The sequence below is a fragment of the Delphinapterus leucas genome, chromosome 16, assembly GCF_059928025.1.
Source record: "Delphinapterus leucas isolate spDelLeu-1000000601 "Yukka" chromosome 16, BTC_Dleu_Yukka2, whole genome shotgun sequence".
Lineage (NCBI taxonomy): Eukaryota > Metazoa > Chordata > Mammalia > Artiodactyla > Monodontidae > Delphinapterus > Delphinapterus leucas.
In genome coordinates, this window is record NC_143144.1 from 87,123,618 (window position 1) to 87,141,810 (window position 18,193).

Here is an 18,193-nt window from a genome sequence, read left to right on the forward strand (position 1 = left end):
GGAATAAATGTCAGATGCTGAATTTTCCTTCTCTGGCTTATGAATTTGGCTGTTGGTGATTCAGTGCCACCGGGGCTGCTCAGACAAACCTGCTCAGAGGTGAGACCTGCACCAGGAGATCAGGCACTCTGCCATGGAGACTGTCAGCACATAATTGATGTTGCCTTACGTAAATCCTACCCCAAACAAACCCATGTAAACAGGACCGTACTCCTTCTTGTCCAATCAGTGTCAAAGGGAGGACAGGCCATCACCCCATGTTCTGACGTGTGGGTTGGTAGAGCTCCCCTGGATGCTGAGTTTACTGACACTGGTGCAGGTGTCAGTAGCCAGTGCTGGCAGAGCCCAGGCGTGGCCGGGTGGGTGCCTGGATGGAGTTCTAAGCGGCAAACACTGAAGGGATCGGCCTTTGAAATGGTGGCCAACAGCAGCTAATAATAAACTAATACCTTGGGCCAGAGGAAAAGGAAGGTGACATTGGTTGGCTGGTCACCCTCCTTCTCAAGGATGCGCTATAAAAGCTGTGCCTCTCCCCAGGAGTGTCCGCATGAGTCGGCAGATCCCCGGAAGGCACCATGGCCGCCGTGGGCATCGTGGTCGCCCTGCTGGTGTGGATGGCCACCCTGCTGCTCATCTCCATCTGGAAACACATCTACAGCAGCTGGCAGCTGCCCCCTGGCCCTTTCCCACTGCCCATCGTTGGGAACATTTTCCAGTTGGAATTTAAGAATATTCCCAAATCCTTCACCAGGGTAAGAGAAATATTGTTGATTTGAGGGAGGAGCATTCAGGAATTAGATGTAATATGTGTGCATTCAATTCACTCTCGGACAAATTGTAATTCAATACCAGCTTGTTATGAATTAGCTGAATTACCAGTAGCACCCAAGAGTGATATTCAAAACATTTAGCTAGTGTTACAGCTCGGGTATGGAGCTCAGTGGGCCTTGGCCATGGCTGGCCCCGAAGGCCCTTGCTCGAGCAAAGCGTTAACTGCCGTGCTGTTGTTGGGTGGCTTGGCCAGGGCAGTGTGGCCGGGGCTGCTGCTCTTTGCCACTGGGATGCAAGGAGGGACACGCGTTGAGACCAGACGCACACTAGCTGCGTGTCAACCTGCAGCACTCCGTAGACGCCAAAGAACAGGGGGAAAAGTGAAGTGTTTGACCCCCCACCCACCCACTACGATTGTTGTGAACAGTGAATGAGCTAACAAATCTAAAAACAAAATGCGTTAATGAGTCTATTAAATGAGTTAGTAAAAGAACGCCACAGGGCACGGAGCCGCTCTGAAAGGCGTTGACGAGCTTCCGGCAGAGGAAGACTTGCTCTTGGGCCTCCGAACAGTATGGCTCCGGGGCCTCCAGCAGCGTCCTGGGGTCCGGGACCTTGACTGGGGACAGCAGACAGGGGTGGGGGGGTGGGGGTGGAGGGGTTGGGGGGTTGGGGGGGTGGGGGTGGGGGGGGTGGGGCGGATATGGGCAAAGGGGCCTCAGGGGGAACAAGAGGAATCGGCCGTCCCAGTTACTTGTTCCCTGGAGGGAGGGCAGCTAGGCACACCCAGGTGCGCCCTGCGCTGGATGTGTTCCCGGCAGAAGAAGCCTCTAGGGAGGTCTTCCCCAGATCACTCTGGGTTCTCCTGGTCAACAACAGCGACCTTGGGGGGCACGTTAAAGCGAGGCATGTTCCCCGAGTCCGCGGTGGCTTCACTTCCCGGCCTGGTGGCCTCCGCAGCTGGCAGAGCGTTTCGGCCCGGTGTTCACCCTGTACCTGGGCTCACGGCGCTTCGTGGTCCTGCACGGCTACAAGGCCGTGAAGGAGGTCCTGCTCGACTACAGGAATGAGTTTTCTGGCAGAGGAGAAATCCCCGCGTTCCGGGTGCACCAGGACAAAGGTGTGTCCTACTTGGGGGGGGGGCGGTGCTTGTGGGGTGGGGGAAGATGTTGGGGGGAGGTACTGAGATAACAGTGACAACATGCTAAAGACAGAAAGGTGAAGCGATCCGCAGACAACTCGGGTGAAGGTTGGTGCATTCACTCACTCAGTCATTGCTCTGCACCTTTTGATGGACCCAGAGTGGACAAGACCTGGAGCACCCACCCTCCAGCCAGCAGGACAGACGTGTTCATAGAGAAATAGGACCCAGGGAGCTGCTTCTGACGGCTGGGCCGGGCCTCCCCCCGCAGACCTTCCCGCCTCCCTGGGCCCTCAGTCTCCCCTGGGAGCTCTTTCCACTCACAGTTTCAACTACTCGTGGGTGTTGGGGCTCCATCCACCGAGGGCCCCTCACCTATGATGGGCACCCCGCTTCTCCATCGAGGGGGCCTCCCGATGTCCTACCTGGGGCTGTTCTTAGACCAGGAAGGGGGTGTTGAGACTTCCCAGTGACCCCGTCTCCCCAGGCTCACCTCTTTCCTCTGCCCCTCCCCCCTTCGGTGTCTCCAGAGCCCCTGAGTTCCCCTCCGGCAGGCGGAGGAGGCCTTGTCGGGGCAGGGGTGGGGTGGGGTGGGGTGTAACTGGTCTTTATCTGAGTGTTTTGCAGACTCCTGACTTCAGACTCCATCTTCCGCGTCTCCAAGGAGGTCCCGGAGCCTGGGCGGGGGCGCCCCTCCCCCACCTCTCAGCTCTGAACGCTCCCTGCCCCGCCTGCTGTCCTCCAGCCTCACCTGCTTGGCCTTTGTCATTTGCTCCCTGGTGTTTGAGATCCAAAGCAGATCAGGAGGAAACAGTGTCCCACCAACCCAGCAAAACTTGGAAGCCTCTAGCGCTTCCTGAGTCAACTTTGGTGATGAGCCTCTAGAAAACTTTTATTCATTTTATGTAGAATTTTCAAACTGATGTGCTTACAGTTGTATACGGGCTCCTTGCCTTATTTTTCCAGTCTGCATTTCCGAGGTTATATCCTGCCACAACCAATGGCATTTGATTGTCCCTCTTAGATATTGTGGGTGGGTTTGTTATTGGGGGCGGCTCAAAGCAAAATTAACTACCCTAATCTTTGTCATTAACACAAGAGGAGACTTACTGGAGGAGAGCCCCAGGAGAGCAGGAGTTCTGGGGCTAAAGAGCTCCATCCTGGCTCTGGGGACCCTTTATCTGCCAGCCCTGGTCCAAGTCATGGGCCCCTGAGAGCAGTCAGGCAGGGGCCAGCATCCACATCCTGCAGGTGGGACACAAGGGGCTTGCCTGCCTCCTGCCTGAGGGCTCCAAAGTGCTGTTTTTGTATGTCCCACACGGCCCAGGGCTGACCCTGAGCCTCAGCCAGGCCCTGGACCAGGGCTGCATTTGGTCCCCAGGAATAATGATGTGAGCATTGGTGATTACCAATAGTGTGGAGCAGCGGCTGCGTATTAAAGCGCCGAGCGGGCCGCACCCATCCTTTCAGTCAATCTTCACAAAGCTCTGGGAGAGGAGATTTGTTGCCCCATTTCAGCCTGTTTGGATCCCAAATGATGGTGCGCCTCTGGGTTCTGTCTCTTCCTCTCTCCATCTCTGTGTCTCTCTGACTCTGTCTCTTTCACTCTCCATCTCTGTCTCTGTCTTTCTATCTCTGTATCTCTGTCTCCCTCTGTCTCTTCTCACATTATTCTGTATCTTCCATCTTTTCTTTCTACACAGTTCTTGCCAGAACGTTTTAAAATTAACTGCTTCTCTGCCCCTCCCTCCTTAACCACCTCTTCTCCTTATCACATGCCGTTCAGGGTGGTCCCCCAGCGCCTCTCCTCCTGCCTTCCTTCTGGCTTCTCTGGTCCTCAGGACTAGGGGCACAGCCTCTGCTCTGTCCTCTGGCCTCCTCAGCACACGCTCCCTGGTCCCTGCCACCTCTTGCTTGTCTGCCCTGTGTCCTGGGTCAGTAACTTGGAAGGCTGGAGCTGCCCGAGGCCTGGCCGGGCTGATGGCATAGACACCCGCGAGTTTGGAGCATCCCTCCCCTAGGTTCCCTCTTGGGCTGCTGTGCCACGTACCCAGCACCCACTTGGCCCGTTATGCAATGTCCCACAGGAATCGGCACCAGGATACCTGAACACAGGACCCTGAACTCAGTGTCACCTGTGCTTTTAACCTGGTGAACGGCACCTGTAAATGGGTCTCCTTGGTGCCCACACACCCATCAGTAGTCATGCTGTCCATCCCCGGGCTTGACTCCATGGCAGCCTCCTTGGGTTACATCCCTCTCCTCCCACCCCTGCCTGTGCTTCCCCTGCAGGCCATCCAGGTGTCCCTTTGGGGTAGAATGAAGCCCTCCTCTGCTATACCTCTCAGGTCCGGCCAGACTTCCTTCTGGAATGTCCGGGGCCATGGCTTTCCTCAGGCCTCCACGTGCAGGAGGGAACCAGATCAAGATCTTCCCGGATCCGGAGGTCTCCGTGGTCCGGGGGGCCTGTGACCTCAGATTTTAGTAAGGACTTGCTGTGAAGCCACAGAGTGTGAGCTGAGGTGTCTATAGTGTGAGGGTAAAAAAATCATTGGAAACAGGATGGCTTCAAGGAAATTAGTCAGTAAACAGGAAAGAGGCAGAGGTTTTTCTCAGTGGTCAGGTGTGGTTTCCCTCCTGTGGGGAGGACACAAGGCAGAGTGGGGAAAGCAAGCAGGCTGGTGGTTGCAGAGCTTACAGGGGCAACGGAGAAAGCCAGCCGACCCCAACGGCTTCTCTCCAAACCCAAGCATCTGTCACTGCGCGGGTCAGTGTGGCCCCTGGTCCCTCCCGCGCAGAGCGCAGCACAGGGCGCCCATCACTCCTGCCCTTTTCTCCTGAGAGGACAGTTTGCAGTGACAGCCTGCTGCTCCCTCTTCCTTAGGGATTATTTTCAATAATGGACCGACCTGGCAGGACACCCGGCGGTTCTCCCTGACCACCCTCCGTGACTTCGGGATGGGGAAACAGAGCAATGAGCAGCGGATCCAGAGGGAGGCCCAGTTCCTGCTGGGGGCGCTCCGGAAGACCCATGGTGCGTACAGCCTGGCCTGGGCCCCACGACCCCTGGCGACCGAGGCAGCTTCCCATGTTGGCCCCCAGATACCACTTCACAAGCCGGTTTCCCCTCTAACCCAGGGAGCGGGCGTGGTCATCAAGGGTGCACTGGTGTGTCCTGAATAACTGACAAGTGAAGAAAACCGGAGTGGTTCCCAGTCACCACCTCCCGAGGATTCTCACAGTCCTAGGGTGTCTCTTCACAAGCACTGGGAACGGCCCTCCTGCCACACCCACGTGCGAAGCGCCCTGATGGCTCCCCTGTTTTCCAGGCCAGCCCTTCGACCCTACCTTTGTCATCGGCTTCGCGCCCTACAACGTCATCTCCGACATCCTCTTCCACAGACGCGCTGACTACAACGACAAGACGGCCCTGAGGATGCTGAGCCTGTTCAATGAGAACTTCCACCTGCTCAGTACACCCTGGATCCAGGTGAAGCACTTCCCCCCTCTCGCCTGGTCTGCACCCGGCTTCAGTCGAGGGTTTACAGCAGGGAAAGGATAAGAAGGGGTACTTGTGTGTGCAGACAGACAGGCACACAAGACTAGAGAGCCTGAGCGCTCCTTCGGGACACTTCCACGGGGCCCACCTTTCCCCCTTGCTAACCTCAGGACACTTACCATTCCACTCTTTAAAATCAGTCCTCACCAGGCACACGGTACCTCTGCCTATGTGCTCGCATTCCCACCACGGAACTCACACGACCTCGTAGAGTGGTGCCCAGAATATTCTAAACAATACAATAGCGACAGCCATCAGTTCAGGTTTGGAGAAGGTTGTCAGCCTAGTACGCCAAATGCTATTGCATCTGGAAAAAATATATATAGTAAGAAAATTCTCTCCCTCCCTCCCTCTCTCTCTAGCTTTATAATAATTTCTCAGGCTACATACGTTACCTGCCTGGAAGCCATAGAAAACTAATGAAAAATGTGTCTGAAATAAAAGAGTACGCTCTAGAAGGAGTGAAGGACCACCAGAGGTCGCTGGAGGCCAGCTGCCCCCGAGACTTCACTGACACCATGCTGTTGGAAATGGAGAAGGTACCCTCACAGCTCGCAGCGTCCAGACCAGGCGGAGCCGGGCACTCGGTCGTTGTGAGATGGGTCTGCGGGGGCAGGGCGCATCTTTCAGATTTGTATTATGACCTGCACTGCAGTGTCCACGCCGCCCACATCGTGTACATTCTGGCTCTTAGTTTTATACAAGTACACTGGCTTGAGCGTGACCACCACACGTCGACACATGGCCAGCCTGCCTGGCCGCCCTAGGCTCCACTGTACTGTCCACTGGGCCGGCCAACAGGATGGCCTTTCTTGGGGAAGCCATCAGGGGGCTGTGGGACCGGGTGAGTGGGCCCCTCACGTTGGCTCCCTCCAACCCAGCCTCTTAACCACTTCTGATCAACTGACTAATGACCACATGTCACCTGGGGAGAGGCCCGCAGTGCTCCTCGTCAGCACGTAACCCCCACGTCGTGCACGGACTCAAGGGGGCCCGGGCCTTCCCGGCACCACCTCTCTGGCACCCCACTGGGTCGCCCACCCAGATCAGTCAAGCTTCTCTTCTTTCCTCGGCATCACATGTGGCTCCAGAGCCACACATGAGCTCCACACCTGGCTTCCTGGAAGACTGCCCTTGGAGTCTGAGAGTCTCTTCCATCAGCTGGGCCTCCTCTCACCCCTCCCACCTCCCACCCTATGTCCAGCTCCCCTGTGACTTCCCTGCCTCCTGGGACCTAAGGCAGCGGCCGTGGGGTGGAATGAGGCTGAGGGCAGCCCTGCAGAAGCCCCACAGCTCAGCCCTGAGCTGCTGGAGGTCGTGGCACAGGGCCAGGGAGAGCCCCACCCCCAGGAGGGCCCTCGGTGCCATAGAAGGAGCACGGACCCCACAGCCAGGTGAGGGCACAGTCCCACCCGTGGTCGGTTTTCTGGAAGCCTCTGTTCCCTAGCCTTGCAATGGAGACGATGGTGTCTGTGCAGGATGGGCCCCCTGTGGAGCTGGCAGGGCTGCCAAGTGCTCTTCTGCTGAGGGACACAGGGTCTCTTTCTCATCCACCTGAACACCTCCCTGTATTGAGGCCCTATCTCTCACATCGCAGGAAAAACACAGTACAGACCCTGTGTACACTTTGGACAACATTGCTGTGACCGTGGCTGACCTGCTCTTTGCGGGGACAGAGACCACCAGCACCACCCTGAGATACGGGCTCCTGATTCTCATGAAATACCCGGAGGTCGAAGGTAGGACAAGTAACAGGCAAGGACACCGGACCACGTGGCCGTCACACCTGCACGGTCAGCCTGGAGCATTTAGGCTTCAGCTTCCCGTCGGCCAAACGGGGACTGCTTGTTAACCCTTGCAGACACTGGGGTTGCTGGACGAATGCTTTAGGGGCAGTGTTCTCGTACATGACAGGCCCCGGCACTCAGCTCTCCCACACCCACTTGTAAACCCCAGATTGCAGGAAGAAAGCCCAGTGGAGAAACGCCAGGCCGGCTGCATCCACTCCAGGCCATGATCTGTTTATGACAGAGAAAAAATGTGCACACCGCCCCTGAGTCAGCCCCAGCCTTCCAGGCAGAGCTGAGAGGCAGGAGGGGGCAGGGGCAAGGCCTCCTGGCGTGTCTCACCCGATTGGAAGAGTGGGGATCAGAGGAGGAACCCCAGGAAAAGCACTGCAAGTCTGCCTGCTGCCCTGGACTCAGCCTTCCCTCCCAGGGCTCCTCCCCAGCACTGGGCCGGGTGGGACCCAGGGTGGATCAGGCATGGCTTTGGGGGCTGCATGCACAGAGCACGAGGCACTAGAATCACCCGCATGGGCCAGTGGAGGCGATGTGAGCAACGCCACATATCAACAGGCCAATCAGCGCCAACCTCCAAGGAAAGAGGAGGTAAAGGAGCCATCGCCTGGGGCCAGGGTGCCCTCCCCAGCAGTGCTCAAGCCTGGAGCCCCCGCCCTGCGCTGGGCTGGGCACAGAGCTGGGGTGGGGGGGTCCCCACTGCAAGGAGCCCCTCACCACCCGAGCCATGCTGGCTGCGGCTGTGTGCCAGGTATGGGAATCAGCCCTTTAACACACTGTATTCTTGAGGGCTGATGGAAAGGGCGTGAGGTTATTTCCTCTAGGAAATAACCTGTCCAGGGTCAGACCTGGTCCGACTCCAAAGCCTTTGCTTTTCTACCTGACAGAAAGGTGATGCGAAAGAGCCGGAAGTCTAGGGAGCGAAGGCTCCACGGGTCTGTGGCAGCTCTGAGGGGGCTTCTGACCACTCTGTACTATAGGGGAGCCACAGAATCCAAGACTGTTTTAATTATGGATTATGAGGAATTTCCAATACAGAGAAAAAGACAGAAAGTAAATATGAGTGACACCCACACATCCACTGCCAAATTTAACATGTGTTGACATTTTTCAGTACTGGCTCAGAGCTCTTGGAAAGAAAGCAGGTTGCAGAGCCAGCCCAGGCCCCTCCTCGCCTCCCTGCCTTCCACCCACCCCAAACTCCACATATCCCTGGACTGCCACGTGAGATCCCTGTGCACGACTTCTTATATATACCATCTAGTAAATATCAGCGTACTGTCCCTCTTGTTACACGTGTTTAAAATTGTCACTCGGTTGCTATACTGCGGGAGCTTTGCAGTTCACTCAACAGATTACAAGGCCCACAGGCAACCTCAAACCCAGAGAGGCCAAGCGACTGCCGGAGGCTGCTCAGAAACACACGGAGTATGTCAGTTTCCATTTTCCATTCGCCTCCACACTCCTTACAAGCCTGCAACAAACCAGCCTGGGGTAACCACTAACACAGTTTCCCTCCAACTAGAGATCCCCAAGACCCTTTCTTATTCTCTGCTCCTGGCATGAAGACCAGAGCAGGGCTAGCCATGACCAGCTAAGGTAGTGGAGGTCATGAATAAGTAACTACATAAATGCTGTAGACGGTTCCTAGCCTCACTGAGCCTGGTTCTTACTGACGCATGCGGATGAACTACCCAATAATCCAAAGCTCCATAAGCATCTACTGGGTATATGGACGGGAGCATGAACGCTGAGCGAGCCTGGAGTCATGCATTTATTCCATGCATATCTTCGCAGAGAAACTTCATGAAGAAATTGACAGGGTGATTGGGCCAAGCCGAATCCCTGCCATCAAGGACAGGCTGGATATGCCCTACCTGGATGCCGTGGTGCATGAGATTCAGCGATTCATCGACATGATTCCCTCCAACCTGTTCCACGAAGCAACCCGGGACACAGTGTTCAGAGGATACGTCATCCCCAAGGTCAGATGTAAGCCTGCAGCGCACCCCTGAGCACCACCCTGCTGATCAGCCGCCTGCCAGGGAACAGGACGGGGACCAAGGACACCTGCTCTTGGCAGATGCGGCTGAACACTGGGGGCCGGGCCAGCATCCCTACCCTGCAAAGTGCTGCTGCCCCTGTGGGGACCTGGTGACCACAGAAATGGAGGCAGTCTGGGAAGGGGCTACTCAGACGGTGCCTGGGGTTGAGGTGCGTTCCAGCAGCAGAAAGAGACAACAACAGTAGCATCCAGCCCTGGATGAGTAGGTCAGAGGAGCTACTTCCCTGAAAAGATGAGAGCTCTCATTGCCATTTGGTCGTGACCCCCACCTGCTCTCTGTCTGCCCTCAGGCGAACTCCTTCCCCGGTTGGGAACATACCATCTTGTCTAACGTAAAATTCAACTGCTGGCTCCCAGGTGAAAGTCTGTGTTGTGTTAACTTGACTGACCAAGGCAGCCTCTCTTCCTTCCAGGGCACAGTCATAATTCCGACACTGGACTCCCTCTTGTATGACAGCCAAGAATTCCCCGAACCAGAGAAGTTTAAGCCAGAGCACTTTCTGAATGAAAATGGAAAGTTCAAGTACAGTGACCATTTCAAGCCATTTTCCGCAGGTAAGAAGAGGTCACGTGTAGCCCCTTCCCTGGGGATTGTCCCTAACTCCTGCTCTCTGTTCCATGTGTGATCAGCATCGTGCCCCTGATTTCTGTCCCCAACATGACCCAAATGTGTTCTTCCCTGTTCAGAGAGGTTAAATGACATCTTTTCACCAGAAGTCCTGGGAATGAGTTGAGATGAGTTCTTCTTTCCTTAGATACTTCACTTCATTCAGTGCTAAAACTCTTCATTTACTAGAACTTAGTGAAAATCTTTCAAAACTATATTACTGACTCTCCATAATTTTAAACAAGGGTTACTAAGCAAATTTTAACGTTTGGTTACCTGGACTCATCGTAGGACCATCTAACCTTTCCAGCCCTTGGCTGCCTTTCCAGGGCCTGCCCTTGGTGTGGGTATGATGGAAGATCTGAAACCAACTCGATAACTTTAACACCAACACGAGAGCTTTGGCTTCCACCTGGGGCCGCTCTTCTTTCCTGTAGGACATCAGGCTGAGCGCTGGGCAGGGCCCATTCTCCCAACCTAACACAGGTTCATGCAGCTGAGTCCTGGTGGTTGAGGCTGTGTGAAGGCTGGTCCCTGAGCACACCTGTCGCTGATACTCTTACACTGAAATCCACTCTGGGCTCCCTTTCAACAGACAGACGGGGGTCAACTCTGCTTAGGGTGGCCGTTGACGCACAGCCTCCTCCCACCCAGCTCTGCCCTTGCTGTGTGGCCCAGGGCGGTGTCTTAGTGTTGCTGTCACCTCCAGGAAAGCGGGTGTGTGTTGGAGAAGGCCTGGCTCGCATGGAACTATTCCTGTTCTTGGCCTCCATCCTGCAGCACTTTAACTTGGAGTCGCCAGTGGACCCCATGGATATCGACCTCAGCCCCATCGCAATTGGGTTTGCCAAGGTCCCCCCCCATTACAGGCTCTGTGTCATTCCCCGCTCACAAGTGTGAGGCACACGTTCTCTGAAGACCGCGGGTCCCTTGATGCTGGCCTGGAGGCCTCCTGCTTCCCTGTGCCCCCTCAGCAAGGCTAGCCAGGGCTCTACAGGGAACCAACTGGGCCAGAGAGGCTGCTTTCCAGGCCAAGCACATTCTTCAGATAGAATTTGAAACAAAGTTCATAAAAGATTGTGTCAAACTAATTAATTAAAGCAAACTATGACTTAGTTTGTGTTGGAGTTCCTAGAAACCATGATAAGTAAGAACATATCAGTGTAGGTTAAACTAAACTCTTCGGTAAAAGTAGAGCTACCCAGTCACCAGAGTCAGCATCTCCTGTAAAGGATTCACAAAAAGGAGTACAGACACTATTTTGCTGTTTGGAAAAAATAAAAATAATATACCTTCGGAGGATTTGTTAGCCATATCCTAAATGTATCCCCTGACATCTTTCCCTAGGATGTGAAGTTATTCCTTTGGGCTCACTAGTAGCAATTATCCTGTGCTATATTTTCAGATTAAAATATGTCTGAAAAGTCAGCATAGAGATCTCTTATTATCTCTTAAGCCTTCGTGCCTGGAAGCGGAACTTATAAGGATATGGGGACCCTTGTGCAGAATGAGGCAGAAACGAGGAAATCATTAATCAGCTCCGTGAACTAAACCTCAATGTTGTGAAACAGAAGAATAATTTGGGACAAGAACCCTGTTCCCACCCAGAGGGCACACACCAGGAAACCCACTGTATGTCCAGACTTCCTGCTTTGACTTCCTCGCCAGTAAAGTGGGCATGTCAGCAGCCCCGCTCCACAGCATAGAGTGTGAGGGCTGAACGGGTGAGATGCAGAGCTTTGGGACACTGTGCAGCACATAAGCCCCATGTTCCTTAGTAAAGTGAGTAAGTTTTCACAGCCAGCAGTGCAGCATCTTCCAGCTCTCACTGACCCTCCTGCTTCTCACTTATAAGGTCCTGTGATAACATCGAGCTCACCCAGGTAACACTGGAATCCCTCCCCTTCTCAGGATCCTTACCCTATCACATATGCAAAGTCCCACCTACCACGTTAGGTAGCATATCCACAGATTAGAAAGAAGGAAGGGGTGTCGGGTCCCAAGCAAATCCAAAACCTCGTGAGCAAATGACAAGACCTTAAAGCCTGGGAATGATCCTCTTTGGATCATTGAAAGTCAGGCCATACTTGCAGTTCATTTTATAAGCCAAGCATCCCCTGACATCAGACAAAAATTACGAAAACTAGAACAGGGCCCGCAAACCCCACTCTCTGTCCTACTTGACACGGCCTTTAAGATCTTCAGCGACAGGGAGGAAATTTCCAGGAATAGGTGAGAACTAAGAGAGGAGGAAAAATTAAAGCGACACACGCTCAATACATGGCCGTTGCCACTGCTCAGTCCCCCACAACAGGGACCTACAGGAATCCCCTCTCCTTCTCAAAGACCACCGCTGACCTGCTACCAGTGCAGTCAGCAGGGGCACACTGTCAGGAAATGCTGCACCCTGCCACCCCATACCCCATGCCCTTACTGTCACCAAAAGGGCCATTGGAAAAGGAGTTGTCCCTCCCATCCTCAAGCGGGTAGGGCAACACCATGACCACCCAACACCCAGGGTATTTCGGGTCCCGGCCCCCTGGGCCAAAGTCAAGGCCAGTTTCCCCTGTCGGTGGTAAGTGGCCATCAGGAACGAGAAGCGGACTGTGCTCCGGATCTGGGGCTCCTGGGTGTGGACGACTGAAGGTGCCTGGGGCTCAACCTCCAGGCCCCTACGTTCCCCATAAGACCGGAGGAGCCCCGGGTAACCCTGGATGTGGCAGGGGCTACTATCAGTGTCTGATTGACACTGGGGCTACTTATTCAGCTCTGACCTCCTTCTCTGGTCCCACTCGCTGTTCCTCGATCCTCCCAACAGGGATAGATGGACAACCCTCTTATGGCCATTTTAAACCTCCCTCACCCTGTCTCTTGAAAATACTTTATTCACACACTCTTTCCTAGTCCTCCCGGCCTGTCCTACACCTCTGTTAGGCTGGGACCTTTTAACAAAACTTAAAGCTACTTTATCATTTACACCAGTAAATATGGCCTTAACAGCCACCACGAAGACTACTCTAGCTAAAGTCCCACCCCATCCCCAAGTTGTCCCTAACATAACCACAATTTTTGGTTCCAACCCTCAAATATTAAGCAAGAAGACTGCAAAAATCTCAAGACACCTGAGGATTATGACATAGGGTGGAACCTTACTATTCCTTCTTTCAACTGGGCTTACAACTTTTCCTCTCATCCCTCAAAGGTTGCTTGCCTCTCTCCTTTAGCTGGAATGACTTTAGCTACTACCTGTGAGGGCACAGAACATTCCCGCACCCATTTAGGAAAACCCTACTTCAACATCACTTTAGACGTCTGCCTAGCCCCTACAAATCGCACCTGTTTCCTTTGCGGACCCAATGCCTATTTATGCCTTCCAGCCAACTGGACGGGGGACCTGTACCCTTGCATACATTATTCCTAATCTTACCCTTATAAATGACAGCACCCCACTTCCCTTATACTCTCAATCACGTAAACAAAAGCGGGCAGCCCTCAATGTAATATCAGTCCTAGAGATTATCATTGGGATAGAAACAGGCTTATCTGGACTTTTAAACTTTATTTTCACTGCCCGACAGCTCCTTCTTGAACTTACACAACAGATTGCCTACCCAGCAGCTCAAATTAACACTCTACAAGAACAAATAAATTCTCTAGCAGGAGTGGTTTTACAGAATAGGAGAGCTTTATACTTACCAACGGTTAAACAATGTGGGACCTGTGCAATGTTAAAGGAGGATTGCTGGGTTTTTTTGTCAACCAATTGGGCAAAATTCAAACTAAACTTCGGAATATTATCGAAAGACCTAAAGGGTTTTATATGAAGGGAGCCTCAGGGGGATTCGACTGGTGGGATCTCAAGACTAATATCTGGTCCTGGTTCTCTTGGCTAACTCCTCTTCTAGGTCCTATAGCAGCCTTCCTACTTCTACTGATCTTCGGGCCATGCATTTTTAACTTCCTTGTTAAGTTTGTCTCTTCTAGAATACAACCAATGAACCTCCAGATGGTAAGGTGACAAGAATACCGGCCAGTCAACACCCAGACAACATTTGAACAAGCCTCCATCACATCCCATGGAGCCCCCACCCCCTCTCTAGGAATAATACTCTGACAGAGAGCAGGCATCAGGAGCCCAGGGCCCCTACGACGCCCCTGCCTCTTGTCCTAACAAAAAGTGTTCTGGAACGCCTGAGAAGGAGCTAGGCAGATAGGTAGACATGAGCAGGGTGTCCAACAGGGCCAAAGGATTGGCCCTATAAATAAAGAGAGGGGGAAATGTGGCGCTCCAAGGACAAAAAACAAGATAAATTCAAAGGGCCAGCATTGCCGGAACAAAGAGTTACAGGATTCCTATCGCTGTGTCACGTTGCGACCACTGCAATGTCCCAGAGCCTCCCAAGCAGCGTGCCCTGTCCCTTTCCCATCCACACCGCCTGTCTTGAACTCCTCTTGTGGCACATACAGGCACGCATAAACCTACGTGTAATAAAATTTTCTATTTCACGTTTCCTCGTGGTCTTTGTTGACACAAAGTCCATAAAAGATTGTGTCAAACTAATTAAAGTACTTAAAGCAAACTATGGTTCAACAATATCGCGCACACAGGATATACATTTAAACTGTTAATTTAACAAAGTCACAACAGTTGCAATATTGGTTTACGTACTTTAATAAGGACAGACATTGTGATATTTCACGATTCATGCTGTAGTATGCAACTGTTAAAAAAAAAAAAAAGAAAGGACGTGGGATCCATAACCGCAATGCCGTTATAGTTAACAAAAACATTAAAGCTAACTTATAGTATCATCGGATTCTCGGCCCCCATAAGAATTTACCCATTCGTCTCACAACATCTCTTTCAGTTTCTTAAACTAGGACTTAATAACAAACCAGAATTCCACGTGGTTGCACGTGGGTCGAGACACAGTCTCATCCATCACATCTGGGGCTCAGGGCAGCAAGACCCATTACCCCTCGATACACAAAACGGCCCTCGACGGCGCCGACGGACGGAGACGGACACGCACTCTCCCCACGCAAGGACGCCTTCCCGCAGGAGCCTCGGGGATGGAGTCTTACGGGTTTCTCCTGCGCGTGTGCGGCCCCGCCCACCTCACCCTCTTCCGTCAGGAACGTCCGGGCCCCACCGCGCTACGGCAGCTGCGCCCGCGCGCTGGCTGTCCTTCTGGGTCCCTGAAGGTGGGTGCAAGTGTGGAAGGCGGCCGCGGCGCGGGGACGCAGGGCGGGGCGGGGATGCTGCTCCACTCGGTGGGAGCGTAAAGGTCGGCGGGTGTGAGCGGCGCGGCCTGAGGCGCAGGTGCGAGCCGCAGCCTGGGCAGGGGCCGGGAGGCGATTGTGGCCTTAGGACCCGCTGGTCCAGGGCTGGAAAGGGCCGGCTCAGGCCGTGCTTCGAGTGTTGCTTGGTCAGAAGACGGTGCACTGCGGACGGCCGGGCGCCCGCCTCCGGAGGCTTCGCGACCTGGGGGTGGAGTCCAAGGTGACTGTGAGGCCGGGGCGGGTCTGCAGACCACGCGAGCGAGCGTGGGTGGGCTGCGGGCTGCGTGCACTGTCTAGCTGTGCCGCCGAAGCAAGCCTCCCGGGCGATGTCATTAACCTCTGTGACATTCGGTTTGCTCACCTGTGAAGCGAGCGCCGTAAGGACTAGCGAGTTGCCCCCGATTCCCGGGGAAATCAGTGTGAAGTGCATGAGGAATCTTACTGTGTGGTAGTTGTTACTGGGGTCTCTCGGAGTCTTTTCAGCAGGTGAGGTGTCAGGCCCCCTCCTGCGCTGTGTATCCTGCTGAGCACCAGGTTTCGTTTACAGTTTTCACAAGACCTAGTTTCTAGGGACCGTGAGTGCCAGGGGGGATCGTTGGGCTCTGAATGACTGACCCCTTTTCTTTGGAACAAGGTAGTTATTATGAAGCATGAAGGGGAGGCGCCCTATGAACGAAGGACAACCCCTGAAACCTGAACCCGCTTATTAGCGCTTCAGAGCAGAGGCAGAAGAATCACAGAAAGGAGGAGATTCTAGCTTTGCATGGCCAAGCAATTATTGATGCTTCTGCGCAGAGTGAACGAGATATGGGTGACACTGCTTCCTCCCGAAGTTGTCAAAGACTGGGTGATAATGGAAGGTCCGAATCGACTTTCAGAAGGAGACCTGAGCTAGGCTGAGGCAGGTAGGCAGAGGCCAAAAGAAATGTTACTTATTGGAGAGGTCCCGAGGGTGTGGTCTGGGGGTGGAGGGATAACCTGTCACAGCTGAGAGAATCTGTGTATGGTGCTCCCTAAATATTCCCATTCCTTCATTCTACTCCCACTGTTTCTGTTATCTGAGCTCTCTCAAGCCTATTATACCGTCAAGTTTGGTATCTGGAGGTATGCTGATGCTTGCTCTTCCTAGCAGTTCCTTCTGTTAGTTCAGGAAGGGTTTGTCAGGGTATGTCTGCCTTATGAGAAAGATTGGGGAGTGAGCGGGGTGTGGGTGGAGGAGAGGAAAAAGGATTTGAGGACATGAGTGATGTGCCAGTGATTTTTTGTATACATCAGGCATCTTGACTTTTGGATAATATTATCCACTCTGCCACCATTAAGTCAAACACGTTTACTTTTGACACCATTTTTGAGAAATGCAGTCAACTTAAGAACAAATAATTTTTAGAAGACCTTGACTTAAACATGCCTGTCTTATTTTCCCTAATTCTTTCTGTGGACTAAGTGAGCTCCGGGGACTCAAAATACAAGTGTTTCCCACTTAACATCAGAAACCTGTGCTTGATAATCATGAATTCCACAGCACAATAACAGAAGCCTATTTTCCACTGTTTAAAATGGGAAAATTAGCGTGAATCACACTTCACTCTAATTGGCTCCAAACTGATTTTTTAAAAATGTAAATAAAACATAGCATATGCCCCCATAAAATTAACAGACTCATGTTACGGTGTAAAAAAGTTAAAACATAGTTTTCTGGTCTGCACACAATTGCTTTTTAAAATTCACGTGGTCTCTTAGTGCAACAACCTTACTGAGGTCCATCCAGGTGACATTTGTTTTCCTTTCAGAAGTTCTACATGTGTTGTGAAGTTCTATTGGTTATTTTTCAGCATGTAATGTAAGACATTTTACCCCACGTAATTTTGTTAAAAACATTGAGTTTGGGGACTTAGACATATCATTTAGCATTTGCTCAGTAATGAACCAACCCAAATTTACTGACTTAAAAAATAAAAAATAATAAAAAAACATTGGGGGCTTCCCTGGTGGCACAGTGGTTGAGAATCTGCCTGCCAGTGCAGGGGACACAGATTTGAGCCCTGGTCTGGGAAGATCCCACATGCCATGGAGCAGCTAAGCCTGTGCGCCACAACTACTGAGCCTGCGCTCTAGAGCCTGTGAGCCACAACTACTGAGCCCACGTGTCACAACTACTGAAGCCCGTGTGCCTAGAGCCCGTGCTCCACAACAAAGAGAAGTCACCGCAATGAGAAGCCCGCGCACTGCAACGAATTGTAGCCCCTGCTCACCGCAACTAGAGAAAGCCCGCGCGCAGCAGCAAAGACCCAGCGCGGCCCAAAATAAATAAATAAATAAGTATATTAAAAAAAGATTTGCTCAAAGTTTAGCATTTTGGGTTTTTTAAAATTTTTGTTTTGTTTTTACTTTTTAAAATTTTATTGACGCATAGTTAATTTACAATGTTGTGTTAGTTTCTGCTGTACAGCAGAGTGAATCAGTTATACATATGTCCACTCTTTTTTAGATTCTATTCCCGTATAGGTCATTACAGAGTATTGAGTAGAGTTCCCTGTGCTGTCAGTAGGTTCTTATTAGTTATCTCTTTTATATATAGTAGTATGTATATGTCAATCCCAATCTCCCAATTTATTCCTCCCCCTGTCCTTTTCCCCTTGGTAACCATAAGTTTGTTTTCTACATCTGGGACTCTATTTCTGTATTATAAATAGGTTCATTTGTACCATTTTTTTTAGATTCTACATATAAGCAATATCATATGATGTTTGTCTTTGTCTGACTTACTTCACTCAGTGTGACAATCTCTAGGTCTGTGGTTCAGCATTTTGGGGCTAGGTTTAGTTGGTCAGTTCCTATGTTCGTGTTGTCATCTGGTGCCCTGACTGAGGCTGTTTGATTTAAGATGACTTCATTTACTTTTTTGGTGGTTTGTGCTGGCTGTTGGCTAAACCACATGTCCCTAACAGGCTAGCCCCAGAAGGCAAGC

General features: G+C 52.3%; 1 protein-coding gene across 1 annotated transcript; it reads left to right on the plus strand.

Annotated features, from left to right (window-relative positions):
- The first annotated feature begins 548 nt into the window (after positions 1–548).
- CYP2E1 (cytochrome P450 family 2 subfamily E member 1) lies at positions 549–11,479 on the plus strand. The gene is made up of 9 exons (XM_022568351.2): positions 549–752; positions 1,732–1,891; positions 4,797–4,946; positions 5,242–5,402; positions 5,834–6,010; positions 7,069–7,210; positions 9,068–9,255; positions 9,749–9,890; positions 10,652–11,479. The coding sequence occupies exons 1-9, from the start codon at positions 576–578 to the stop codon at positions 10,840–10,842; spliced, it is 1,488 nt and encodes a 495-aa protein (XP_022424059.1). The 5' UTR covers positions 549–575; the 3' UTR covers positions 10,843–11,479.
- The last annotated feature ends 6,714 nt before the right edge of the window (positions 11,480–18,193 follow it).